This window comes from Mustela putorius, unplaced genomic scaffold (assembly GCF_011764305.1).
Source record: "Mustela putorius furo isolate JIRA1106 unplaced genomic scaffold, ASM1176430v1.1 tig00003845_pilon_pilon_pilon, whole genome shotgun sequence".
NCBI lineage: Eukaryota > Metazoa > Chordata > Mammalia > Carnivora > Mustelidae > Mustela > Mustela putorius.
This window is the reverse complement of record NW_025421998.1, coordinates 66,610,883-66,638,117: the sequence shown is the minus strand read 5'-3', so window position 1 is coordinate 66,638,117 and position 27,235 is coordinate 66,610,883. Positions and strand designations below refer to the sequence as shown.

The 27,235-nt window shown below is 38.9% G+C and overlaps 1 protein-coding gene across 2 annotated transcripts in view; it reads right to left on the bottom strand.

Moving 5' to 3' along the window:
• Positions 1-996: 996 nt before the first annotated feature.
• GPR141 (G protein-coupled receptor 141) overlaps positions 997-27,235 on the bottom strand; it is a 36,672-nt gene continuing 10,433 nt past the window's right edge. Inside the window, exons 1-2 of one of the 2 annotated variants that reach the window (XM_045062882.1) lie at positions 12,165-12,580; positions 997-4,314 (exon numbers count right to left, since the gene is read on the bottom strand). In XM_045062882.1, the coding sequence (XP_044918817.1) occupies positions 3,395-4,300 (906 nt within the window). In that variant the 5' untranslated portion in view covers positions 4,301-4,314; positions 12,165-12,580 and the 3' untranslated portion in view covers positions 997-3,394. Of the gene's footprint in view, positions 4,315-12,164; positions 12,581-27,235 lie in introns of those variants that run through there. The other variant, XM_004741953.3, reaches the window with a different exon arrangement.

Below are 27,235 nucleotides of genomic sequence, written 5' to 3'. Positions count from 1 at the left end.
TTTACAACTGCTTTGTTAACCTAGGAATGCAGTTTTAATGGCAGCCCCATTGACAAGGATTAGAGGAGGTTTGGGGGATTTTACCACTTCTTGAAACATTCTACATGAAGCTCATTTCACCTACAGGTAAAATAGTTTCTTTTTTCCTAATTTATGTCAGGTTAAGGAGGAAGGGAACTCAAAGAACCTTTCAGAGGAAACTTAACAAACGAAGGCTGATTAGTAAAGCTTTTTAATGGGTGCCAGAAGCAATCTTTCTTTTTGTGCCTCAAAAATTGTCATTATCCCTGGGATTAAAATCTGGTAAATATTGACCATGAGCAAATGTGAGAGTTGTGAGGCTTAGGGAAATGCCTTTGTCTTATCAAAAAAACAAAAACAAAAACAAAAAATCCACATGTATTTTCTTAAAGGTTGCATTTACTCTTTTAATCGATACAGAAAGAAAAGAAATAATCTAGAATTGAATCGAGTCGAGGGTAAGTATTCCCAAAATAGGGGTGCCTGGGTAACACAGTCAGTTAAGCTTTCAGCTGAGGTTGTGATCTCAGGATCATGAGATTAATCCTTGACTGGGGCTCCGTGCTTAGCATGGAACCTGCTTATCACTTCTTAGCCTTTTGGCTAAGATCAAGTGTAACATGGAACCTGCATGAGATTCTCTTTCTCCCTCTCCTCCTTCCCCCGCCAGCTTGCACACATGCACATGTGTGCATGCACTCTCTCTCTCCCTAAAACAAAAACAAAAACAAAAAAACCTCCCAAAATCTAGGAATATTTTTTTTCTATTCATAATGTCATAATTGGTAAATCTTTCTTTTAAAGTGACTGTACTAGCTCAGTTGGTCTCAAGGCTTGGAGACCCAAAGCCTTACTTTTTATCCCAAATATTTGGTAACACTTGTACTATTCTAAAACAAAGTTTACAGATAATATAACCCTCCTACAATATTATATAGTGTTCTAACTGTAACAAATGAATAATGAAGGAGAAAGTTGTTTATAATAAAGTAATATATATTTTAATGTATAAATGCTCAGAGATGTTCACAAAAGGAGAAAAATTAGGCAGTTGGATGTTAGCACCTATATCTAGTATCTACCTGATTACCACAACTACAAATATTGTTTACAGGTATGTTGTGTATTTTAATGCCACAGATAGTATTGACATTGATGATGTGTTTTTCCAAAGGAATGAACAACCCTTGGTAAAGTTCTGAGGAAAACAGAATAAAAACTTTCCTCCATATCCCTAGTAGCTACATTTTCAGAAAATTTATAAAATTAAAACCATACCAAAAATACTATGTGTTTATGAAAACTGAATAAAACCTGACTAATTATTATGAGCATATGTTTCCTTTCACAAATGTTTGGAAGAACATTCAAATACACAACAAACCTGGTAATTATTTACTATGCAGAGAGCTGTGTGCAAGGCAAGATGCCTAGTCTCTGGTCCCAGCAACAAAATGCCAGTAGTACACTCGAATACTGCATCTCTGTATTTTGGGTAATATTTCCTATAGATCTGAAGAAATAAGCCCTTGATTATAATATATAATAATATAGAGAAAAGCATAATCACCTGAGCTCAACATATTTAGAATCTGGAAGAGATTATAATATAACTTACAAGCTAAAAGATAGTAAGACACATATATAAGAAGAGAAATTTGATGTAATTTCCCAAAAATAATTGTTTAAGAATGTTAATATTTTACTATTTATATCATCCTATACTATATTATATTTTACTATTTTCTTATTATGGGTAAAACAAATTTCTTAAAATTTTCATAGGTCTTAGAAATTTTCTTACAAATGTTATAAGTCAAAATGAGAAGAAAAAATCTAAGAAACAATGGGAAAAGAAGACAAATAAGAAATTATGGAAATATAACTTAAAAAAGAAAAAAGGACATAAATTTTAAAACAGGAAAATTTTGGGAACAAGTCTGTGCAGCATGTTGTTGCTTTTTTCGTCTAAATTAATTTCTATGACTCAACAATTTTAGTGATTAGAGAAACCCAGGGATATTTCTTATCCATCTGGTAAATTTATAGATCCATAGATTATAACAAATTAAGAAAAAAAGTCTTTAAATTCTGATCCTTCATTTTTCTGGGAAAAAAATTTTTTTACATTAATTCATTCTATTCTTATCATAAATTGCTTTAGTTCTGAAGCATTAGATATAAAACTGGATTGGTTCCTTGTAAAGTTTCAAAATTGTGAAACTTTGGGGGAAATAGTAGAAATATGGGCAGGAAGGGAAAAAGCCCACAAGCCTATGTCTCAACTTAGTAGTCTAACTAATCTCATAGTCTAAATTAATTGTTTTATATATTTCTCAAAAGTTCTTTTTTTAAGAATATTGTTTTCATTTATTTAAATATTCGTAACCTTAAGGGGAGAAGGAAACTGTAAAGAGTATAACATTCTGTTTCCAAGGTAAATCTAAATTAACTGGCCCAAGACATGTAAAGATTTTTCAAAAAGCGGTAAGGGAAAAATGTAATCACTTCCCTCAGGAACTCATTTTCGTGCCTGGCAGCATATTGGTCAGGAACATTCTTTAACTTATCGTTTCACTCTTATTTAGTAAGATTGAAATGATCTTAGTTACATTGTTATTAATTTAGTTACATTATTACATTATAGATTATTTAGTTACATTTTAGTTACATTGTTTAGTTTAGTAAGATTTAAATGATTTTTAGAGTTATTGAGGATGTTGATCCCATGTCCTTAAACTTGACCTCTCAAAGAACTAATCTGGATAACCTTGTTAAAGCAGAAGGTCATAAGGACATGTTTCTCTTGATTTTTTAGATAAGTGACTTCCCACCAAAATTATGATAATCTAGAAAAGTTTCTTTCTGATCTCCCCCCTTTTTTCGTTTGTCAGGGTGGGAGTTGAATAGATATCTTATCTCATCAGCAAACTGGTGTTTGTATCTTTGGGGCTGATTTATTGCCAGGGCTCATTTACCTCAGGTTAAGTGGAATGAAAAGAACTAGAGGGCTGAATCTAATCCAAAGCCCAAATAAGGTCATGTTTCAAACTGATGAAACTAAACTAAGCTGGTAAAGCTCAGAAACCATTAGACCTATGGTGCCCAGATGGGCCACGTAGACTTTTTTATATAGGAAAATAATGCAGTATTGCAACTCCAGGTGGACTGAACATCACTAGTTTTTCTCTATGCATCATTTAGAGGTGGTAGGGTTAAATAAGGACTGGAATGAACGCTCTGACATTTTCTAGTCCTTTTGATTGGCTGCATTACGGCACGGCTTTAATCAAGTAATGAAATAACCCTTCCTACCTCTCTATGCCCATTACTACTCCCAGTATAAAAGAGTTCTGAATACTGAAGTTTGTGGCTAACGGCACAAGAGGCAATTCCATAGGTCAATTATCTTTTGCTTACAGCGGCTTCCTCCAAGAACAAAGAGCAACAAATCAAAGCAGCTAATTGCTGTTACACTCAAGAAGATTTCATTATAAAGTGCAGCAGTATCGTTACAGTCACGTGAGTGTGCCACCGTGTACAGGTAATAGATCCTAAAGAAGTGGTAGGGAAGGAAGCAAACAAAGATGACTCCTATAAAAAATAGGTTTTTCAGCTGGGCCCAGAACTCCTGGTGGGATAGTAAGGAGTGGCCTAGCTTCCGCACCATTGACACGATGATGAAGATCTGGAAGACAAGGAGAACCACCGCAGTGGCTATGACAGCAGTAACTATCATATAGTTGATAACTCGCACATATACACGATCAAGCTCTTTGTGGAATTTGAAACAGTGTTGCTCGTCATACACCTGGTGAGTTCCATACTGAGACGCAAACACAGGTACCACAATGACAATCACAAGCAGCCACATGCCGGTACTGGCAGCCACAGCGTGCAGCTTTCTGTAGAATTCCACTTTGTCCTTGTGCTTGAAAAAGATGAGGTACCGAATGACCAAGATCACCACGTAGAACAGGAATGTGAGGTACATATGGATGTGTAGCATGGCACTCACAAATTTGCAGAAGGGCAGCCCAAATATCCAAGTTTGCTTGATGAGGTATGTCAAGCGAAAAGGCACTGTCAGCAGAAAAACGCTGTGGACCACCACCAGGTTAACAACTGCTGTGGTAGTTACAGATCGGGTGTTCATATTCACCAGCAGGAACAAAATGGAGATGACGCCCGCCAGCCCTCCAATGAGTACGAGGAAGTAGAGCCTGGTTAAATGGGGTGTCAGTATAGGACTGCAGGATGAAACGTTGTGGTGAGCCATACTTCAGAAGTCACCTGGAAGAGACAAAACACCAGTGTAACTGACAAATTTTCAGAGCTTTGTTCTTATCTCCTTCTTAGCACTAGCAATGTGATTTTGTCATTTATCTATTTACATGATGTAAACTTTATGTATCTTAAGAATAAAGACTATGTCATATGCATATCTGTATAATCGAGACTGAAAACATAGTCAGTTATTGATTCTGAAGCATTAATAAGTTAAAGACCTCATTGAGAGGCCCCCAGAGACACGTGTGTGTGTGTGTGTGTGTGTGTGTGTGTGTGTGTGAGAGAGAGAGAGAGAGAGAGAGAGAGAGAGACTGTGTGTTTGTGTTTGTGTGTTTGTACATACGTAGTGAAAACAGTTTGCCTAGGGACGCCTGGGTGGCTCAGTGGGACTGCCCTCAGCTCAAGTCATGGTCCCAGGGTGCTCTCTCTCTCAAATAAATAAAATCTTTTAAAAAACAGTTTGCATAAAACTAGACTGCAGACCATATGAAGCTGATATATGGATACTAGTACTGCGACAGCCAGTGGGGGAGGGGGGACTACGACATGGAAGGAAAGTCGGATGTGTGTGTTAAGTACACAAAATTTTTTTTAAGTGTGATTCTAATTCTCTAATTCCTTTCAACTCATCAGCAAATGATTTAAGAATATACATAACTCATTTAGAATACTGATTAATTTGGACAAAGAAAATTAGCTAAGCAACAATCAATAGGAGTGTATATTTGAATTTCTTGTCATAGTTTTGTTTTCATCTAGCAGTGAGACCTTGGCTAAGTTTTCATGGGTCCCACTGAAAATGCAGCACATCTCCCAATTCTCCTATTCCCACCCCCTCAAATTCATAAAAGAGCCGCTATCGTTTTTCCTCTGGAAATATCCTTTCCCTAAATAGTCTTGGTCCCTTCTAACTTATTATCCACATCCTAATTTATTATTTATTAAGTGAAAGATTTAATAATCTTTTAATTACACTGATCAAATCCTTTCATTTTCTTATTTAAATCCCTTCAGTGACTTTCCATTTCTTTTACAATTAAAAAATCCTTCCATGTCTAGAATGTTCCGGGTCATAGCAAAATCTGATCCCTTGAGACCAGATTCAAGAAATATTGTAGAAGTGGGGCACCTGGGTGGCTCAGTCAGTTGAGTATCTAACTTTGTTTGACTGGGTCATGGTCTTAGGGTCCTGGAATCAAACAACGCATCTAGCCCCACATTGAGCCCAGAATCAGGTTCCGTGCTCAGTGTAGGGAGTCTGCTTGTTCCTTTGCCCACCCCTCCTTTGCCTACCTCTCTTTAATGAATAAAATCTTAAAAAAAAAAAAAAAGAGGGAGAATCTAGAGGTGAAATTAACAGAATTCGATGGATTGTGTATGGGGAAACAAAGGGAAAGAAGGTATCTCAGTCACTCCTAGATTTCTAACTTTAGCAATTGTGTGATCAGAAATCTGCTTACTGACAACAGGGAGGCTGAGGATCTAATTTGAGGAAGAACAGTAGTTGAATTATATTCTTAGTACCTTTGTAACACATTTGCAATTAGTTTTACTCACTTCATGAATGTCTCTTCATATAATCAAAATTACCCAGCAACAAAAATGAATCACTGATGAATCACAAAAGCATTATACTTGCATACATGTAAATCACGTATTCTCAAAAGTGTGTTCTTGAGGTGTGAAAAAAAACCTCAATTTCTATGTTTAAAACATATACATAAGTACATAAAAAGAGTATATCTGTGGTATTAAAATTTCATAAGGAGGGGGAAAACAGGGAACAAATGGCTTTAAAAGGCTCTTTGTGAGGGAGATAATTTTAAAAGTTAAGAAACATTGTGCTGAATAAAAGATGCTAGCCACTAAAAGCTACATATTGTATAATTTCTTTTTCTAGAAAATCAAAATTACTGAGACAGAAGATCAGTCTAGCCCAGGGCCTACATTGCAGGGGAAGGGATTGACTTCAAAGGGATATGGGAGAATTTATGGAGGGATGGACTGTTTTATATCATGTTGGTTACAATTCTAGTTATTTGTCAAAGCTTGTCAAATTGCACACTTAAAATTGTTGAATTTTCTTGCATATAGCTTACTTCTCGATAAAACTAATTTAAAAAAATAATAATAACCTGACCCCAGGGAAGCCCTGCTTTTGTGGGCATGGAATAGAATTTCCATATGACCCACTTAAAAGATTGCTTCATGTTATATCTATTCTATGTGATGTCTAATCTCTTTATTTGTCTATTATTTTCCCCTTTGAAAAGTAGTTCCCCTAAGTAAACATGTAGTTATATTGTGTTTGTATCTGAATTAGGGGTGAATGTGCCATCATAAGTTCTGTCCATCATTTTCTCTAGCTATTGAACTAGAATCTGGACTGACTTCTGAAAGAAAAAGGTATAATCAGTTGCATATCATCTGTCTCAAATCCTCTTTCTTTCTTATAAACTGCTGTGATCTCTCTGTAACAACCAAGCCTGGTTCCAGACATTCCAAGATACATTGTAAGATATTACAGAATATAGATACCTTCCACTTAAACCAGCTAAAGCAGACAACTTGCAATTAACAACCTGTTCAGAAGTAACATGGTGATTTTTGTTTTTGTTTTTGGTTTTGGTTTGTTGTTGTTTTTTAGGGGGGCTGCACATGTACATGTAGAGTTGGGGCAGAGGGAGAGAGAGAATCTTAAGCTGGTTCCACACTCAGCATGGAGCCAATGTGGGGCTCAAGATCATGACCTTGAGATCATGACCTGAGCTGATATCAAGAGTCAGATGCTTAACCAACTGAGCCAACCAGGTGCCCCAATTATTTTTAATAATGGAAAGGGTGAAATAATGGTGAAAAACCACCTTGACTTTATTAAAAGTATTCTTGATAGAGCCCCTTTGGATCTAATCCAGTAACTGATGTCAGATCCCAGAAATAAACTATAGACCCAGAGCAAACTCTCCTAAGGGCGCGTAACTGTCTTCCTGTTTCTCCATGAACCACCTTGCCTTGGCAGGGCTCTCTTCTTTGTGACTAACCCCTGAAGCTCAGCAAACTGGATGCAAATTCAGTTTCCCTCTGTGCTCTTTGATTGCCCTGCTTAAAATCCTTTTTTAGTTCCTTTGGCATCCACCATGTCTTATAAGCCCTTTGCAATCTAACCCCAACTTGTGTTTCAAGGTATCCCTTGAAGGTAGCCCACCACTACCTCCATTTCCTCACCCTCATCCTTTGCCCTGGATTTATAGACCTTCATACCTTTCCTACAATATTATTTTTCAAACCTCTGGGTTTCTTCTCTCTATAGACACCAAATGTACAGCTAGACACTGAGGCTGAAGTCCAAATTCTATTATAAATGATTTTATGTCTCTTAAAAAACTTCCCCTGGTCTCCCATTGTCTATTAGAGATGTGTAAACTTCTTAGTGTGCCATGCTAGATCCTTCCTACTGGCCTTTGTAATTCTCTGTCTAGCCTCTCTGCCACCAGAGCACCAAGACTCCCCCATCCTGCCTGAATGATTTCTTCATTATTCTGTTCTGACCTCAGCCTAGGTACTGCAGAGCTTCTCAGCTTAGCCTGTGGTTTGGCTGGGGGCTATTTGTCTGTGTCTTGGCAGTTTCCTTCTCAATGCTTTGCCCATAAACTTGCTTGGGCCTCAGTGGTCATTGCCCCTGGCCCTAGGACGATCTTAATATCAGATATGAGACATGGAAGTGGCTTCTGTAGTTGTTTCATAAGGAATCCATGGTAGAGCCAACAACAGAGACCAGTCTACAAAGTGAGAGTCCTAAGAAATTTGTAGAGTCCTACCAAATGGCAGTAAGCAGTCCATGTCCTCATGAGTGCATAATACCTTAGGTCCCTTATTTCTAAACAGAAAAGTAGCTACAATCAACTTGGGATTTTTCATTTTGTTATTAAATAAGTCATGTCATTGCATCTTTTGTATAGCACACAGTGAAGATTCTGAGACAAACAAAACACATCCCTGCATTTAAATCTCTTTTTGTCTGATAAGGGAGGAAGAGGTAAATAAATTATTTTCAACATCTATAGGTACATAAAAAATGCCAAAGTAATTCAGAAAGAGGAATAATTAAAAGACAGTGGAGAGTGAACACATCAGAATGTAGTGGCAATAGAGTAATTCTTGGGCACATAACTGGTGCTGGAACTTAAAGGATGCTTTGAAGTTCCAGATGCAGAGAAGGAGAGATAGAGTACTCCAGGTATAGACAAGGGTCAGAGAAAAAGCATGGATGCATGTTCAGAGAATTACCTATAGTTTTATATACCTGGAACATTAGGTAAAGGAGTAGGACACAGGTGAATGTCTGTAGATGTAGATGAAATGTGCCAAATACATAGCATGTTGCCACTCTGAGGATTTCTTATTTTATCCTGAAAATTATAAGAGATGCAAATTTTAAAATATAAAATGCCATTTAGTATTTCAATTCCAAAATCTGTGTTTTGGTTTTACTGGAGAAAAGATCAGAGGAGGGCAAGATATGATGCCATTAGCAGGCTATTATGCTGATTAAGTTTAAATATCATAAAGATTGGTGCAAGTTGGTACTACTTCAGGGAATTTGCCCCCAAAGTAAACAAAATCAAAGGCTCTGGGCTTGGAGAAACCAAAAAATGTGAATTTAAATTGTTGATGAAAATTAAGAATGGTTACTTGGTGAGTAGAAGTTGGTATGGCTTATAAATTATAAGAAGGGAAAATGAAATTCAGTAAAGCCAATAAATCTAAGCAAAAGAAGAAGGAAAAAGTAAAGCAAACTAAGAAACATGGTAGATATATAAGTTTAAAAAGGAAACAAGTCCAGACACATCTGAAATCATAATCGATATAGACTATAGTGTTCCTTAGATTACTTAAAAGAGGAACTGCATGCATCTCTGTGAATATACTAAAACTGACTGAATTGTACAATTTAAAATAGTGAATTTTGTGGTTTAGGGATCATATCTCAATAAAGTCATTAATTAGAAAAAGAAATTATCTGAACTGAGCCTCATTATTGACTGAGAATCATTATTGACAAGACAAAAGAATGAAGAAAGAGTCAGTGGTGCTAAGCAATGGACTGCTTTCCGGTTGGGAGCAGAGGAAAGAAGTGTCACTCACAGGTCCCTGGTGAGACAGCTCAGTGGCCGCAGTGCCAGTGGAGGACTGGGCCAGGCCCATGATAAAAGGCCTGGTCCCTTTGACCTTAAGCTTTATTCTTCTTTGCCTCCCACTCCATTCCTTGATTCACTCCTCCTGTTGCACTCTGAACAGATGGGACTGTGGGCAGATTCATTCAGTATGAGAGAACAAGCACTACCCCAGTCATTTTCTTCTTAGCACTTATCACTCTTATCTCAGTTTTCCCCTATGTTTCATACCCGTCCTTTCCCCCTGAAATGAAGGCAGAAATTAGCTAAATAGCTCCCCCTTCTCCCTTCTTTAGTCCCAGGTACCTCTGAATTTATGCTTTCTTATCAACAGTGAGCATGTCTATTCAACACAGTTTGCTAGTAATGATAGCTGCCCTGCCTCCATTCTTGGCACTATGATGGAAATTTCACATACATTACTTATAATCCTCCCAAGAAGTCTAGGGCATGGGTACTTTTTATCGCAAATATCAGATGAAGAAATGGAGCCTCAGGGGGTGACTCAGTTGGCTAAGCAGCCGATTCTTGATTCTGGCTCAAGTCGTGATCTCAGGGTCCTGGGATCAAGCCCTCCCCAGGGCTCTGCACTCAGGAGGAAGTCGGGTTGAGCGTTCTCTCCCTCTCCCTCTGCCCTTACCCCTGTGCATGCGCTTTCTCTCACTCTCAAATAAATCTAGGAAGAAAGAAAGAGAGAAGAGAAAGAAGAGGAAGGAAGGAAGGAAGGACAGATGGAAAAGGAAAGAAAAGAAAGGAAAGGAAAAGAAAAAAGAAAGGGAAAGGGAAAAAAGGAAGGGAGGAAGAAAATAAAAGAAATTGAGACTCAAGAGAGTTAAGTAACTTTCCCAAGGTCACTCAGCTGAGATGTGGCAGCATGGAAGCCCAGATACGGAGTGTCACTTCACTGGGTTGCAGTAGTACAGAAGTCCTCCTGGACAAAAAAGTGGACATTCCATGTCTGCTTTGTTTTGCCAGTGCACTTGTGTGTGTCTCGTGACCAGAATAAAGACAATTAAATGAATACTAGCAGAAGACTTAGAGAAGTAACTAAAATTGGTCCACCCCATGTTCTCTAAAGTCAATAAATGTTTGAGAATCAGTTCATCAGATTGCAATAAAATAGAAAGAAAAAACTGCATTAAAATTTAACTACCAAGGGACGCCTGGGTGGCTCAGTTGGTTAAGCAGCTGCCTTCGGCTCAGGTGATGATCCCAGCGTCCTGGGATCGAGTCCCACATCGGGCTCCTTGCTCAGCAGGGAGCCTGCTTCTCCCTCTGCCTCTGCCTGCCACTCTGTCTGCCTGTGCTCACTCTCTCCCCCTCTCTCTCTCTGATAAATAAATAAAATCTTTAAAAAAAAAATTTAACTACCAAAATTTAATTTGTCCTAAAGTCAGATTCTTGAGCCCCTTTCTTAATTCCTTTTCGCTTTTTGAACTATTAAGTCCTCAACCTCCCCCCACCTTTTTGAGATTGAAAATCATACTGAGAGATTGTTATAGTAGGTCTTGGCCAGCTGCTCAACCCCAGAGAGATCTGTTCCAGGAAAGACCATCTGTAGCTATTGATAGGCACAAGGGGCTGGTATCTCCAAGTGTCTGCTGCCCTTCACCCAGGAATCTCTGGATAAAGAGCTGAACAGCTGGGGCACAGCCCTCTTCTAGGAGTGCAAGGCTCGAGTCATGCCAATCTTGCCTCTGACTGCTCTTTTGCCTGGTTCCTGGTTCACCCCCCAGCCTCCCTAGATTTTGAGCCTCCCCGAACCCCATCTACTTCTCCTCGTTTTGGCACCCCTTTCTTTCACTCAATGCCCTCTATTTATTTTGTTGTAGCTTTCTGATCATTGACCCTCCCAGAACCAGTCAGCTTCTCAGATACTGATTCCAGCCTGACTCGCAAGTTCTCTAGGGTCTGCTTCCTCAATTATTCCCATTGGTTCCTGTTCCTAAGGGCTGCTCCTACCTCTCTTCATCCTTGACTTATTTCTAATGGAATCCCTGGAGGGATTCAAGCTTTGCCTTATGCAAAGTTTATTTCAAAGTGTATTCCCTGTCCTGTCCTACAGAGGCTGAAATAGTGCCCTACTGAAATCCCCAGAGTAGGTCAGTTTCCCATCTAATCCTCAGCTTCTTTGTTCTTGGTTTGCTATCCAGCTGCCCCTGAACTGCACATTCTAACCATGGCCAAGGTAAGCTCAAAGATTAGATGGTTTATGCCCTTCTTACAACAGTGACTCATGACTCTCTGATATATGTGGCAAAGGATAAGTTTCAATATTTTTGAAGAGAGGAACTAAGCCATTAGGAGCATTTTGGTCCTTTACACAGGAAGACGAGGACCAGTTTGTCTATTAAACAGAGGGTAAAATCCACATTAAAGAAGAAGAAGCTACTAAGAATGCTGGATGAAGGGAGAGGCACCAGATATCCAAATATGGATCAGAAAACTCCTTGGCAGATTGTTGTTCAGAAAATTCATCACTGAATCTGATGGTCAAATTATGATTGATAACCAATCTTGAGATTCTGTGATTTACCAAAGACATGGTTTTTGCTGTCATCTCTTACTCCATCTCTTTGCTCCTGCGCACTTCCACCTTAGGCTCAAACGACGGAACTACCTACAATAGTCCTGGTTGCCAAGCAGCCAAAGGCATTTCTTGTGGGCTTTCTGACTCACATTTCATCTTCTTAAAGCTACCCGGTACCAAATCAGCAGCTTCTCTGGATTCTATCCACGGAATTAACTTCAGTCTTGAAGGGCCTTAAAATAGAATATTCAAAAAGGACTTAGACCTTAAAGTTCCAAGACTGTCTGAAAGAGAAAGGTGGCATTCGCTGGAGATCTCAAACTGGTGTCATTGACTTGCCTTAAATATCTTCCCCTGGATGATGTTTTTTCATCTCAGATGACATGCCAGTATTGCTATTAATGTTCCATATTTATTTATTTATAGCTACAACTGCTATGTACAATGAGAGCAGAAATGCCTTGTCTTTCCCATATTTTCTGAGTGGGATGGTGTAGTGGAATTGAATGGTGGCTAACCCCCAAAGATAGATATCTAAATCTTAATCTTCCAAACCTATGAGTGTGTTTTTTTTATTTTTTATTTTTTAAAGACTTTATTTATTTACTTGAGAAAGAATGAGATTGAGAGAGAGAGAGTGCACACAAGTTAGGGGAAGGCCAGAAGGAGAAGCAGACTCCCTGCCAAGTAGGGAGCACAATGTGGGGCTCGATCCCGGGACTCAGGGATTATGACCTGAGCCAAAGGCAGACACTTAACCCACTGAGTCACCGAGGGGCCCAGAGTGTGATTTTATTTGATAAAAGCATCTTTGTATGGGCGCCTGGGTGGCTCAGTGGGTTAAGCCTCTGCCTTCGGCTCAGGTCCTGGGATCAAGCCCCACATCAGGCTCTCTGCTCAGCAGGGAGCCTGCTTCCCTTCCTCTCTCTCTGCCTGCCTCTCTGCCTGCTTTGATCTCTTTCTGTCAAATAAATAAATTTTTTAAAAAATCTTAAAAAAAATTTTTTTAAAAAAAGAATCTTTGTAGATGTAATTGGGGATCTCAAGATGAGATTATCCATGTGGGCCCTAAATCCAATGATTATAGTACTTAAAAAAGACATGCAGTGGAGAAGCTGGAGAAGAGGAAACGTCTTTGTGAAGACAGAGGGAGAAAAGTAGTAGAAGTCCCTGTTTACAAATAGTAAAGCTTATTCTTCATGTCCCTGTAATGTCTCCCACAAAACCTATCAGGAAAACCTAAAATAGAAGAGTTTTGTGAATCTGAACTCTGCTTGAGGTATTGTATCTCCAAATTCCATGCTTTGAGTGGGCATTTAAAACTTAAAACCTTGAAGTATTTTCATATTCTCTATCACCCTTATTATCTCAGAAGAATCCACACTTATGTGGATGAGGTTCTAGAGTCAATTCCTCTCTCATTCCTGTTTAGGGCAAATGTCATGTTTCCTTTGCCTAAGAGAGGCTTTGTCAAGAAGTTCCATGAATGCGCATTGTCATTCCATTTACTTCCCATCAAGGCTCATCAGCAGAAATGAATTTCTAACTCTCATTTTCTCCAAAACTTTTATTTTACCTTTAAACAACTTTATTTGAGATGTATATGTTTTCCCAAGAGGTGTATAAAGATTATATAGTAATGAATGAGCCGCACAAATAAAACATCATCCTGCCCTCAAGCAGCTTATCATCTATAAAGGAGGGAGACATATGTAGTAGATGTACATGAAAGTAGAAGGAGAGAGTGTCTTGAGAGCAGAGTAGTGAGAGAACAAGCCAAAGTGGGAGAAGGAGAAACCCAGAAAGGCTTCACAGGAGAGGCTGCTTTTGAAATGGAATTAGAGGATAGAAAGGGTTTGGTAGACAGAGTAAGGGAGAGAAGGAGAAAATAGGAAATGTCCAGAGATGGACTCATATGAGCCACGAAAGACAGACAACAAACTTGGAAAGGTTTGTTTAATGAACAGCACCGTTGTCTTCATTACAGCCTGAGCACATCGATCAGCAAATGTACAAACTCTGTGTAGGCTTTAATTATCTAGGCCTGGTTGTTCAGAGAGGTCCTCAATCTACTTAATTAGGGGAGAAGGAAGGTGACATATATTTGTATTTCTCTTTTTATTGGTTCTATTTTAGACCATATGCTCTAGACTAGAGGAAAGAAACATAGCTTTTCCCTTTCATAGATTTGAAAGCAGCTTCTCCTTCTCACGAGGCCTCAATCTACATTTTCTGGTCACATTCCCTGCTCAGGGTTTCTCTGTGTTTAAGAAATGACATAGATGTTAACCGTACTCAGACACATAATTAGGAAGGTGCCTCTAGAACCAGACACCCCATGGTTTGGACATGTCCTTATTCCCTTTGAATCACATCCACCAGGGAAAATGGAGACTCACTGGCTAGGGAGCCTTCCACAAATCTTCTGGAGCACCTTATATAGGGCTAGACTCTAGTAAATGTTTATAACACCCTGGGCCCTATGGGAAGCACTTTATCAATCTCCAGTCTATAAGGGAAGGCCTTCACTTTAATGTTTGGATACATGGCTTGAGTTCAACAACTTTACATCCTCTTTTATAACATATGAGATACAAGCAAATAAGTAAAGTTGAGATTTCATTCAGAAATAGAAATTCTTGGGGCGTCTGAGTGGTTCAGTCAGTCAGGCATCCAGCTCTTGATTTTGGCTCAGGTCATGATATTAGGGTTGTGAGATCAAGCCTTTCTTTGGGCTCTGCACCAGACATGGAGTCTGTTTAAGATTCTCTCTCTCCTTCTCCTCTGACCCTCTCCACCCCACTGCTCATGCTCACTTGCTTGCTCTCTCCTTAAAAAAAAAAAAAAAAAAGGAAAGAAAAGAAAAAAATTCTTAAGAAGGGAACTATTTAAACAAAGAAATATAATTTGCAGTACACTGGCTTCCTGAACAGTAGAATTAATTCACTAAAGAATACAGAATTTACTACTTTTCAGCCAACAAGAAATTATACTTTCATCCACATGCTTATTTTTTGACCATCTTTATTAAGAAACTAATCCCAAATAAAACAGTGAAATAGGGTAATATTTTTTCTTCAGGGTGCTACATTTCTACCAAAGCCCTGGCTATTATTTATTCTAATCTTTGTGTTCATCCTATTCTCTAAAAAAGCTTATTTTTTCCTGTATCCTGATTTCTCCCAGCAACATATCACACATGGCCAACTAGTCCTTTATGTTCTAAGTCATGTTCCAAGTCTTTCAAGAATTTTCTGTTATTCCTCCAGGAAAGTAATTTTCTTTCCCACCTTTTACTGCTTTTGTTTCTTATCATTTCAAGTTTTATTCTAGTTATTAATTTAGTTCCTCCCTCCCCATAATATACATATAGACACCTCAGGAGGGAATTACGTTTAATTTTTTTTTATAGTCTTCCCCATGGTCCTTAGGAAGACAGTTTGTTGTCTACATGATTCATTGAAAGAATGAATAATGTGGATGGTTGCATTTGCCTGCCGCCTGAAATTCTAGTTCTGCCTTCCTGAAAACCCACCTTTTCCATTTCAGAATCTTTGTCATTCTGAAGAAGTTGACTGCATATCCAACTCCAAAGATGGGACTCTATAATCCTAGTCTAAGGTTAACTAAGCTGAACATTTCATTCCCTAAATCACACCTAATCACAATTATTGGTTCAAGACGGATAAATGACCCAAGATGGTCCAGTTGGAAAGAATTTCAGGACTCTTTCTCTTTTTTTAATTTACTTTTTTGTTTAAAGATTTAAAATTTTTTTCACATAATTTAGTTTTTTTAAAAAAATATATTTATTTATTTGAGAGAGAGAGAGAGAGAGAACATGTGGAGGGGCAAAGGGAGAGGAAGAGAAGCAGTCTCCTACCTGAGCACAGAGCAGATATGATCCTGAGATCATGACCTGAGCCAAAATTAAGAGTTAGTTGCTTAACCACCTGAACCACCTAGGCCCCCCAAGAACTTCTGGACTCTTTCTGGGAATGCTGGGCAAAAGAAAATTATCTTTAGAGGGTAGATTATGTATATTTGAAACTTAGAAGTTCTTCAGTCAACGTATATGTTGATACTGCTTGGCAACAGACACGTTTAAGTATCTAATGTAGGAAATATGTTCTAATAGAAAAGAACCAGAGGAAATATCCAAATTTTGAGCCCATCAGTGTATGATAACAACATAAAAGTTAGAGTCCTCTTCAGTTTGCATTAATAAAAATGCCATTATTTCCTCATCTGTAATATGGGACCAATAAAGAGACAAATTATGTAAAGCACCCAGCATGGGGCTAGACACTGTGCAGCTACCCCATAAATCTCAATCTCTCATTCTTTTCCTCCACATCTAGAAGTCTTTAAAAAAAAAAAAATTTAAAAAAACTGAAATACATCAATAATGAAAAATTCTTGTAATAACATGTTTTGAAGAACTTGGGGTAAGATAAATAATGCTCAGGAAAGAAACCTCATCTTTTAGCATTCATGGGGATAAAACTAACCCAAATCAGGACTCACTGAGTTTTGCGAAACTCTTAATGCTTGAGACAGAGATAAATGGCAAGCCACTGCAAATAAGGTAACAACTTATATCCTGTTTCTACACATCAGAGGAACCAACCATGGCGCAACATTACTTGCTACAAAAATGGCAGATCAAAGTGTGCCTGTGTGGCTCAGTGGGTTAAGCCTCTGCTTTCCACTCAGATCATGGTCTCAGGGTCCTGGAATCAAGCCCCACGTTGGGTTCTTTGCTCAGTGGGGAGCCTGCTTCCTCCTCTCTCTCTGTCTGCCTCTCTGCCTAGTTGTGTTCTCTGCCTGTCAAATAAATAAATAAAATCTTTTTTAAAAATTGGCAGATCAAAACACAAAGAAAAGTAAATTCTTGATTCCTTGGACTAGATCTGTACATTAAAAAAATGTTCATTGGAAATTGATTTCTTTGAGACAATTTGGGTAAATTCAAGTTTGCTTGGCTTCTTTTTGGATTATTCTATAACTTGAATGTTTAAGAAGTTATGTAACCAGCAATTAGTTACCAAGAGTCCCAAGTTATTGAAGAATCCTGTTATAAATCTTACACTCTAGAACTTAGTTGACTGTAAGACTGCATAGTAACTCTCTTCTCACAAGATATTTTTAATTATTTTATTGTAATTCAAGGACTACCGTTCTCTTGTTTAGATTCTCCTAGAGCCTTATGGAAAATACAGTCCTTTGGAGTCAAGTTAACTGGCTAGTTCTATTACCAAAAATGCACATTGTCATTCTTGCAATTACTGTGATTAAGTGTAGTCATTTAATTGATGTAAGAGAAAAATAGCCTGAGCCTCAGTCTCAGCTGTGCCACTTATAAATCTCTTTAGTTCAAAGTATTAACCCTCTCAGCATTAAAGAGGATAATAATACATGTCCTGCCACACTCGTGGGCTCTCAGAGAATACAAAGTGTCCCCACCAACATTTGCCACCAAAACAATGGCATAAAACCTACTCCTCACTGTATCTCAGAGGAAAATCTAGAAATCCAGGTCTGGGGTAGATGGTAGGGGGTTGGATATGGGGACTGAAACAAGAGCCATGCAGAAAATAATAGGAAAACTATTGGTTTTGCAGCTGAATACAGCCATATTTGAATTCTGATGCTATTACCAATTTCATCTTTAAGCTATTTATTCAATCTCCCTGAGCTCAGTTCCCTGTTTGTATAATAGAAATTATACTATCAATATTACAGAATTGTTAAACGAGACAACAAAGAGTCTTGCATTAGGAAATTGTTAATAAATGGTTGCTGAAATTACACAGCACGTTTAATTTACACTGAAAGTTTCAGTCATGTAAATATATACTTTGAGCCATGAATTGGAGGTTATTTAGCATCAAGAGAGCATGTCTTGAAGATGGCATATACTTAGAGTGATGGAGAGCATTTGAGGCTATAGCGTTGGGAACTTTCATTGACTAATAAGGCTCTACACAGACAAGTGTAACATTGGCACCATGTGGAAAGCAGAAAAAATTTAGAGAATCTAAACAGCAAAAAAGGAAGAGAAATCTAAACAAGAGCTCCTTGGATACATTAGCTGAAGAATTTCTTAACAGCTTACCCATAGGAAAGTATTATAGATTAGGATCAGAATCTAGTGGTATTTTATCTGAATTTTCTTATATGTATAATATTTAATTTAACTGATACACACACACACTATATATATATATATAGTGTGTGTGTGTGTATGTGTTTATTTATTTATTTATTTATTTATGGCAGGGGCATTATTTGCCTAATTCTTCACTCTCCCATCCCATGTGCACACCCTTTGACATGTGACCTTGCAATCCTTCCTACTGCAGGAACAGGAACAGCCTGTATTTCTAGCCCCCTTGACTTTATGTTTGGGCAGGTGATGTATTTTGGCAAATAGGCTAAGGTTAAAGTTACAGTGTGCCAGTTTTGAGCTTAGACCTTAAGAGGCAGTATTTCTGCATATTACCTGTGCCTTTGCCATTACCATGAAAAGAATGTGCTGGGCTAGCCCCTCATCCCAGGAGGAGGATGAAAATACATAGAGTGGAACTAAACCATCCAAAAGAGCCCAGCTTCAGTCAGCAGACACCAGATGAAGGAGCAAGCTGAACCGAGATCTGCAGAGCTGCCCCACTAATCCTAGAGCAACTGGCTGACTCTTAGCCAACACATAGGTCCATAAAGATAAACAATTGCTTTTTTATGTTACTGAGTCTTGGGAATGACTTATTACACAGCATTTTGCCAGCCGTAGCTAACTGAACCCACTATTCTTAAGAGGTATCTTGTTTTTTAAGGCAGTGTCCCTATCTGCTGACTCATTGCCATCAGAAGGGATGGCAAACAGTGGTTTGCTATCTTTCAGGTATCAAATATGTTTTTTTTAATCCTTTGATTTATGACTTGATACATTATCTAGAGAAGCAGAGAAAGGTGGTATGAAGAATGAATGGTGTATAGTTTTTATGGTCCAAACAAAGATAGTATCAAGTGTGCAAAATTGATCACCCTATTACCCTTTTCATTTTTGTGTTTCCCATGCTTTTTAGTACCTATCTTATCCACTCCCCAAGGTAAAACATGTGAGTAATCTGAGACTCGAAATTACCAGTACTAACCCTTAGGTCCTTCTCCTCCACAATAGCATATGCACCTATTACCACAGGCCTAGTGAATATGGCCGTAGATAAGCCATTGGTATCAAGGGGACTACAGGCAGGAACTCAGTTATTCCTCTCTTATGTCCCAAAACCTGTAGAATCTGTGACACAAAGCTTCTGGAAACTTGAATAAGGGGACCTTATTATAACATAAGGTAGTTATTCTGAGATTGCTGAGTTGTTATGAAGTCAAAGTATTTATCCTGCCTTTTGGGCTATCTGTCGTCAGTTTTTACCATACCCAGAGGGCTGAGATTTCCAAACCACTGACACTTCTGGCTGCATTTAATCAAATGATGAGTCTATTATTCAGGTAAATCCTATATTGTTTATCTGGAGTTGGGAATTTGCATCTCTAAGACACCTAGTTTTCTAGATCACTCCTTGTTCAAGAATGTCTAAACATATCCTGCAGAAAGTATTTAGGGCAAAAAAAGGATACAGGCAGAAGCTGTGAGATTTCAGAGGTTTCCTACAATAGGAGACTCACATAAAATTTCTGGTGGTGTTTAAACCAGGCTTAAATTGAAATCAGTGGCTTCATTTGCCAGCAGAGGTAGAATTTTTTTTTTTTTAAAAGAATCTGATTTTTTAAAGGAGGAGTTAACCTAGAGGAATTAATCTGTCATGAGAATTTGAAGACACCAAGTGAACTGGGGGAGGAAAACTACTGAGCCAACTCACAGTTTACCTGCTCCGCATCCCATGACTTCATTTTTGCAGCACGTGTTCACAGTGCTTTTCCAGAGAGCTCACAGTGAGTTCTTCTGTGCTCTTAACAGATCTGTAGCCAAGAAGATGCTCACTTTGGCCATTTATCAGGAAAGCTCTAGATCGGTGCCCCTCAAGGTTCGTCCATGCACCGGCAGCATTGACTTCATCAGGGACCCCCACCCGGACCGACTAAATCAGAATCTCTGGACTGAGGCTCAGTGATCAATTTTTAAACAAGTCCTCCAGAGGATCCTTGACCATATTAATATTTGAGAACCACTGGCTTAATTCACCCTGAGCAAGTCACCTCTCTGTCCTTGAGGTATCTGTTCACAAAATGAAGGGGTCCACTTGGATGATGGAGCTAGAGCCTTTGGAGCTCTGTCAGGATCATTCTCTCCCCCTTCTTCATTTTTTTCCCATTTTGATTCATGACTGATCCAGTATAAAAGAAGATTTTTGAGAGCCAGATCATATGGTAAGCTATCCCCACTCTCCCCCTAAAGAAACTAAGACACCAGTAGTTACAATAAATATATGGAATATTTGATTAAGCAGACACGGAATTCTGAAACTAAGGTGGAAAAAATAATCATCCAGCTAAATACCTAGTAAATAGCAATTGAAATGTGTAAGCAAAACAAAAATACCTTCTTGTTACATCCTAGCTCTGTCCAGAAATAATGACCTTCACAATGACAGTAACCATCCCTGACATCCAGATTGTGGGCTTTAAATATAATTTCCTCTTAGGAGGAGCCAGACCTACCTGCTGGAGAAAAATGAGGGAGAGGAAAGACTTCTAGGTGTTAAAAGATGTTATAAACAGAGCAATAAAGTGAATGTAGAGGCCCTGTTTGGAACCCAACTCAAGAAACCAACTGAAGGGGCGCCTGAGTGGCTCAGTTGGTTAAGCAACTGCCTTCTGCTCAGGTCATGATCCTAGAGTCCTGGGATTGAGTCCTGCGTTGGGCTCCCTGCTCCGTAGGGAGTCTGCTTCTCCCTCTGGCCCTCTCTCCTCTCAAGCGCTCTCTCTCTCAAATAAATAAGTAAAATCTAAAAAAACAAAAAAAAAAAAACAAAAAAAAAACTGAAAACAGTATGAGGATCAGGAAAATTTGAACAATAACTTTGGATAATACTGAGGAATTGTCTGGGGCAAGATAATAGTATTATTATTATTTTTTTTTTTTTTAAGATGAAAGGGAGGGATAGTGTATGACGGAACAGGCTTTTTTCTTAAAAATTTTATTCATTTGACAGACAGAGATCACAAGTAGGCAAAGAGGCAGGCAGAGAGAGAGGAAGGGAAGCAGGTTCCCTGCCAAGCAGAGAGCCCGACGCGGGGCTCGATCCCAGGACCCTGAGATCATGACCTGAGCTGCAGGCAGAGGCCTTAACCCACCGAGCCACCCAGGCGCCCCCATTATTATTTTTTAAGAAAGGAGTCCTTATGTTTTAGAGATGCATAGCAAAGTATTTAAGGATATTACATCTGGGGTTTTCTTCAAAATGATAGAGTTGTAGGGGTTGGGGAGAGGAAGAAATCAAACCACAGCAGCTGTAAGTCAACTTGGTAGCTGAGTGTAGCTGGATAATGGGTACATAGGGGTTCATTGCTCCCTGTCGTGCTGTGTATTTCAATTTTTCTATAATGGCATTTTTAATCAGTAATCTGAAAAGAAAAGAATAAGGACAGAAAACATCCCTTCCCCCAGACAAACAATGAAGGATAGATATACTTCCAGTTTCTATTATGAAGAGTGAATGTGGTTAAATTCAGTGCCTCCAAAGAAAACATTGCCAGTGGGGGTCCCTCCAGATCACCAAGTGCTCTCACTTTCTGTACTGGGAACCCATCCTTGTTTTCCCCTCTGCAGAGAGGGCTTTGTGAACAGAGAATCCCTGCTGTGCAACAAGTTCATGCACACAACAATGTTCATGCACACAACAGGCTCTCAACATGTTCACTCAGTAAGAAATACCTCAAGTAGAAGAAAGAGAGGCCAGTTGACAAATAACAGACACATTTGAGTCCCTGCTGCTCTGCTCCCTCCTCCCACATTCAGTTCCCAGGCCTCCCTCTCCTTTAGCCCCGAGGCATCTACCAAGTAACTGGGAGTTACTTGTGGCGATCTGATCTTTACTTTGGCATTGGCAGAAACACCTAGTTTAAGACTGCCCTTTACAGATGCTTCTTCTTTTTTTTTTTTAAATAAACATATAATGTATTTTTATCCCCAGGGGTACAGGTATGTGAATTGCCAGGTTTACACACTTCACAGCACTCACCATAGTACATACCTTCCCCAATGTCCATAACCCCACCCCTCTCTCCCAAACCCTCTCCCCCCAGCAACCCTCTGTTTGTTTTGTGAGATTAAGAGTCACTTATGGCTTGTCTCCCTCCCAATCCCATCTTCTTTCATTGATTCTTCTCCTACCCACTTAAGCCCCCACGTTGCATCACCACTTCCTCATATCAGGGAGATCATATGATAGTTGTCTTTCTCCGCTTGACTTATTTCGCTAAGCATGATACGCGCTAGTTCCATCCATGTTGTCGCAAATGGCAAGATTTCATTTCTTTTGATGGCTGCATAGTATTCCATTGTGTATATATACCACCTCTTCTTTATCCATTCATCTGTTGATGGACATCTAGGTTCTTTTCATAGTTTGGCTATTGTAGACATTGCTGCTATAAACATTTGGGTGCATGTGCCCCTTCAGATCACTATGTTTGTATCTTTAGGGTAAATACCCAGTAGTGCAATTGCTGGGTCATAGGGTAGTTCTATTTTTAACATTTTGAGGAACCTCCATGCTGTTTTCCAGAGTGATTGCACCAGCTTGCATTCCCACCAACCCAGTGTAGGAGGGTTCCCCTTTCTCCGCATCCTCGCCAGCATACAGATGCTTTTTTAATCTGTGCCCTTAACGAACTGTGTTGACAAGGTAAAGTGACCTGCCATCAATGGTTTTCAAATAAGTGAAAATTAAAATGGAAGGATCTTTTTCATCTATAAAATTAGTGAAGTAAAATACCACGACCGTCGTCAATCACGATGGCAAAGATGAGGTACCACTATTCGTTAGAGTTGAAATCAGCCTCACATTTCCAGAAGTCAATTTGGCAATTGAAGACTAGGTCACAAATAGTAATCATGCTCTCTGAGGCAGTAATCCCTCTTCTAGGAATTATTAACAGCAATATCAGCAAAATGCACAGACTAGACACAAAGAGACTGTTAACTGTAAGTTATGCTTACAGTTTAATTGCTTAATTATGCTACATGCGTATGATGTATTAAGCCTCTGAAATAATGCTTAAGTAAAATTTTAAAAATGTGATAAAGAAGACAAGACTGTTTATATACTGTTCTCCACATAATCTGAATATATGTATTTACTGAGAATGACTATATCAAATATTTAAGAGTAGTTTGGGTGGTTGGATTACAAATGATTTTAATTTCTTTCTGTATAGTTTTTCAGTGGTTTTTGTAAAAATTTTTGTAATAATAATACTATTTTCATAATCATAAAAATTTTTAAGCACTCGTGTTAATATTTCTTCACCATGCAAAATTGCCCTGTACTTCTTCATTGCCTGATGTTAATAACTGATGATAGAAACAGAACAGCAGCCATAGATAGACTCCAGATTGGTGTTATCGCCTGTGTATCTAATGTAGTTTTCCTTGGCTCAGTTAAAAATATCGTTTAGTAAGAACTCCATCTCAAGGTCATTTGGATGAAAAACGAGATATGCTATAGAAAGAATCTTTATAAGCCTCTAAGTTATGAAAAGATCAGAGACAAGATTCAAATTCAGCCATTTTTCCTCATCATGCTTTACTGTGGCCACTTATAAAATTATATTCTTGAACCTGCTGGGCTGCTGTGAGGGTTTAAATAAGCTCCTCCCAGATCCAAAACCTCTTAGAGGTTACATATTACCTAAGAGGTCATACACACTCCAATGTTCTTTTCACTTTAGGAAATTTCTTTCACATCCAGACACTTCATTGCCATAGAATTCATACTCTTGTCTTGCAAGGCAGTCTGTAACATTGTTACATAAAAATAATTGCTGGAAAGTTCTTTATTATATTGTACAGAAGTTTACTTCCCTATAACAACCCACCGTAGTTATAGGTCTGTTCTTGGGAGCTTTACAATGTCATTTTTTTTTCCCTTTCTTGATACTTTTTCATCAACTCGACATTCCTGTCTTTTTTCTGTCAACTTCTGTCTGTACACTTCTGTACTTACTTCAGGCAAGTAAGTAAGGTCACGAGCATAGTGTAGAATTATAAGCTTTGGCACTGGAGTCCTGCCTTTATCATTTACTAGCTGGACGATCTTAGGCAAGTTATTTAATTAATATCTCCATACCTCATTTTCCTCACCTGTAAATTGGATTATTATAATGTTGCATATTTCATAATGTAGTACTGTTTTACTTGCATGCAGATAATCTATATAAAGCCCATCAAAGGACTTGGTATAGAGGTGGCAGTCTCTAAATGTTCATCAGGAATGAGGGTGACAAAGACAGTATGGTTTACTTCCTCATATGGCCAGACTACTTGGACACTCTGGTTATGTCCTTCTTAAGTTATAATGCCACAACTGGAGGAGGAAGCTTGTGTAGTCAAGAAAACTCAGAATTGGTGGGACATGTACCACCTGACCTGGATATTAGCTATTTGAAACTGAGTAAGTTACTTTATTCTCTAAGCTTTTATTTCCTCATCTATAATATAGGAATGATAAGATTATCTGCTTTGCAAGTTTGTTGTGAAAATTTAGGAATGACAGTTTACTAAGTTACTAAAAATGTACAAACCAAGGTTCTAAGGACTATATTTAAACAGTATGATCATCTTGGCATACAGTACACATTCGATATTGGTCTTACAGGAGAAGATCTGGGAGGTTCAGAGTGCTGCTCTCTGCCTCACGGTGGTATTTTTGCCCTGGGCACAGAGTTCGCGGTTACCCCCCCCTCCCCCCCCCCCCGAGAAACCTCACACATATCTAACCACATTTCTGCCCAGCTCCACTGCCAGATACTTTAACAGGAAGGAGATAAAGGGAAGAAAAAGAGAAGAAGCTTGGGGAAGCTCGGGGAGAAAGAGGAAGAGGGAGAGACCGTGGGAGTTAGAGAGAAGTAAGGAACACACCAGGTGGGTGGTTGCTCTCAGAAAGAAGGAACGGAAGAGCCACCAACACGAGAAGATGTATCTCTTATTTTCCTTCATCCATACCCCGTCTCTTTGCAAGAGTTTATGGTCAATCACTATGATTCATGTGAAAAATTTAAAAAGAACCCCTACACAATCCAAACCATTACTTTCTTTTAAAAAAAACAAGAATAAAGAATATGAGCTTTTTTATCAGAAGCATTTTCCTTTTTTAAAAAAATAATACCATTTTTTCATGTTACTCATCATTAAACCTTCCCCTTGAATATCCGATTCGTAGTGTTACCCTTAATACATTGACTTATATTCTTCACATTGACTTATATTCTTCTTCTGTCCTTCATTTTTGAATTCTTTAGCCCTGCCAGAAAAGTTAGGGCTAACTATAGGAGGATGAAGATATTCCCACTTCCTCTTGGTACCTGCAGGAATCTGGAGGATCAAGAAACATTGTCTCTACTGGGAGAGTCTGAGCCTTCTTCAATCTGAACAAATGCTTTAAGAAGCATTTAGATGTTCAGAGTCACTGATAGGTCTGAGCCCCCCTGTACTCTGAGTTTGGGAAGTTTACGTTTCCCAGTCCAGTGATTCTCAATCTGTTGAGAAATGTGTACCATTTCCCCCTTTCTCTATATCCCCGAGACTTCCTGGCCAGAGTTTAGAGTTCGTTGCTCCTAGTAATAAAGGGTGTCCCTGTGACATTTTGAAGGTGAGAAGTCAAGTCATGACCTCTCCTTTGTAAACAGCATACAGGCCCAGGGGCTTCGGGAGAGAGCAGATAAGCTATTCTGGAGGAGGGTCTCAGGCTTCCACTGAGTCACCCTCCTTAGAGCATAAGCAGTTGTATTTTTTTTTAATTTTTTTTAAAGATTTTATTTATTTATTTGAGAGAGATTTATTTATTTATTTATTTATTTATTTATTTATTTATTTGACAGACAGAGATCACAAGTAGGCAGAGAGGCAGGCAGAGAGAGAGAGGGAGAAGCAGGCTCCCTGCAGAGCAGGCAGCCCAATGTGGGGCTCGATCCCAGGACTCCGGGATCATGACCTGAGCCAAAGGCAGAGGCTTTTAACCCACCGAGCCACCCAGGAGCCCCAAGCAGTTGTATTTTTTAATGACAGTTTTCTGAGATGCCTATGCTATATTTCCTCAAGATTCTGAGGGGGGAAAAATACAGCAGCTGCCCCTAACCTTCCTTCTCTCTGCCCTCCCAATGGTGTGGCAGCATCTGATTTTCTACATCCAGTCCTTCCCTGTTTGGAACACCTGGAGCGGTTTCAGGTTTTGTTTCACGGTGCTCGTACTGATGCCAGCTACAAAATTGAATTGCCTGGAAAGCTTTTGAAAAACATTGATGTATGGCTCCCACTCTGGAGAGGGGCCTAAACATCCATGTTTTTAAAATGCTCTCCAAATATTTCCAGTGGGCATCCAAAGATTGAAAGCCACTGTCTCAATCTCAAGTTGAATTTCCAACCTCAGGCTTTGGTTACTTTTTTGTCAGACCCTCATTTCTTAGTCATTTCAAATCCACTTTATCAAGTTAGAGAACTCGCTCTATCCCTTCCCTCAACATGTTTTCCCAGCACATTGACGAGAAGCCAGTATAAGCAATTTTCAAAGTGGCCTAGGGTTTCTTGATGTCTTACGGAAGGTACCTGGCAGAAGCAACTGTCAATGCTAATATGAAAATATAAAGAAATAAAAAAAGTAAATGAATAAAAGACTGACCAGGCAATTGAAAAATAACCGAAATTGTGCTTTTGAAAATGAAAAAAATCCCCATAGAACCAGCATCTCAAAGGACCTATTAGACAAAGAGAATAAAAATTGGTGAGCTATATAATAGATCTGAAAAAACTCCTCAGAGTGTAACACAGAAAGAAAAATATTTTTTAAAGATTTTATTTATTTATTTGACACAGAAAGAGATCACAAGTAGGCAGAGAGGAAGGCAGAGAGAGAGGAGGAAGCAGGCTCCCTGCTGAGCAGAGAGCCTAATGCAGAGCTCCATCCTAGGACACTGGGATCATGACCTGAGCAGAGACTTTAACCCACTGAGCCACCCAGGCGCCCCTCAGAAAGAAAAA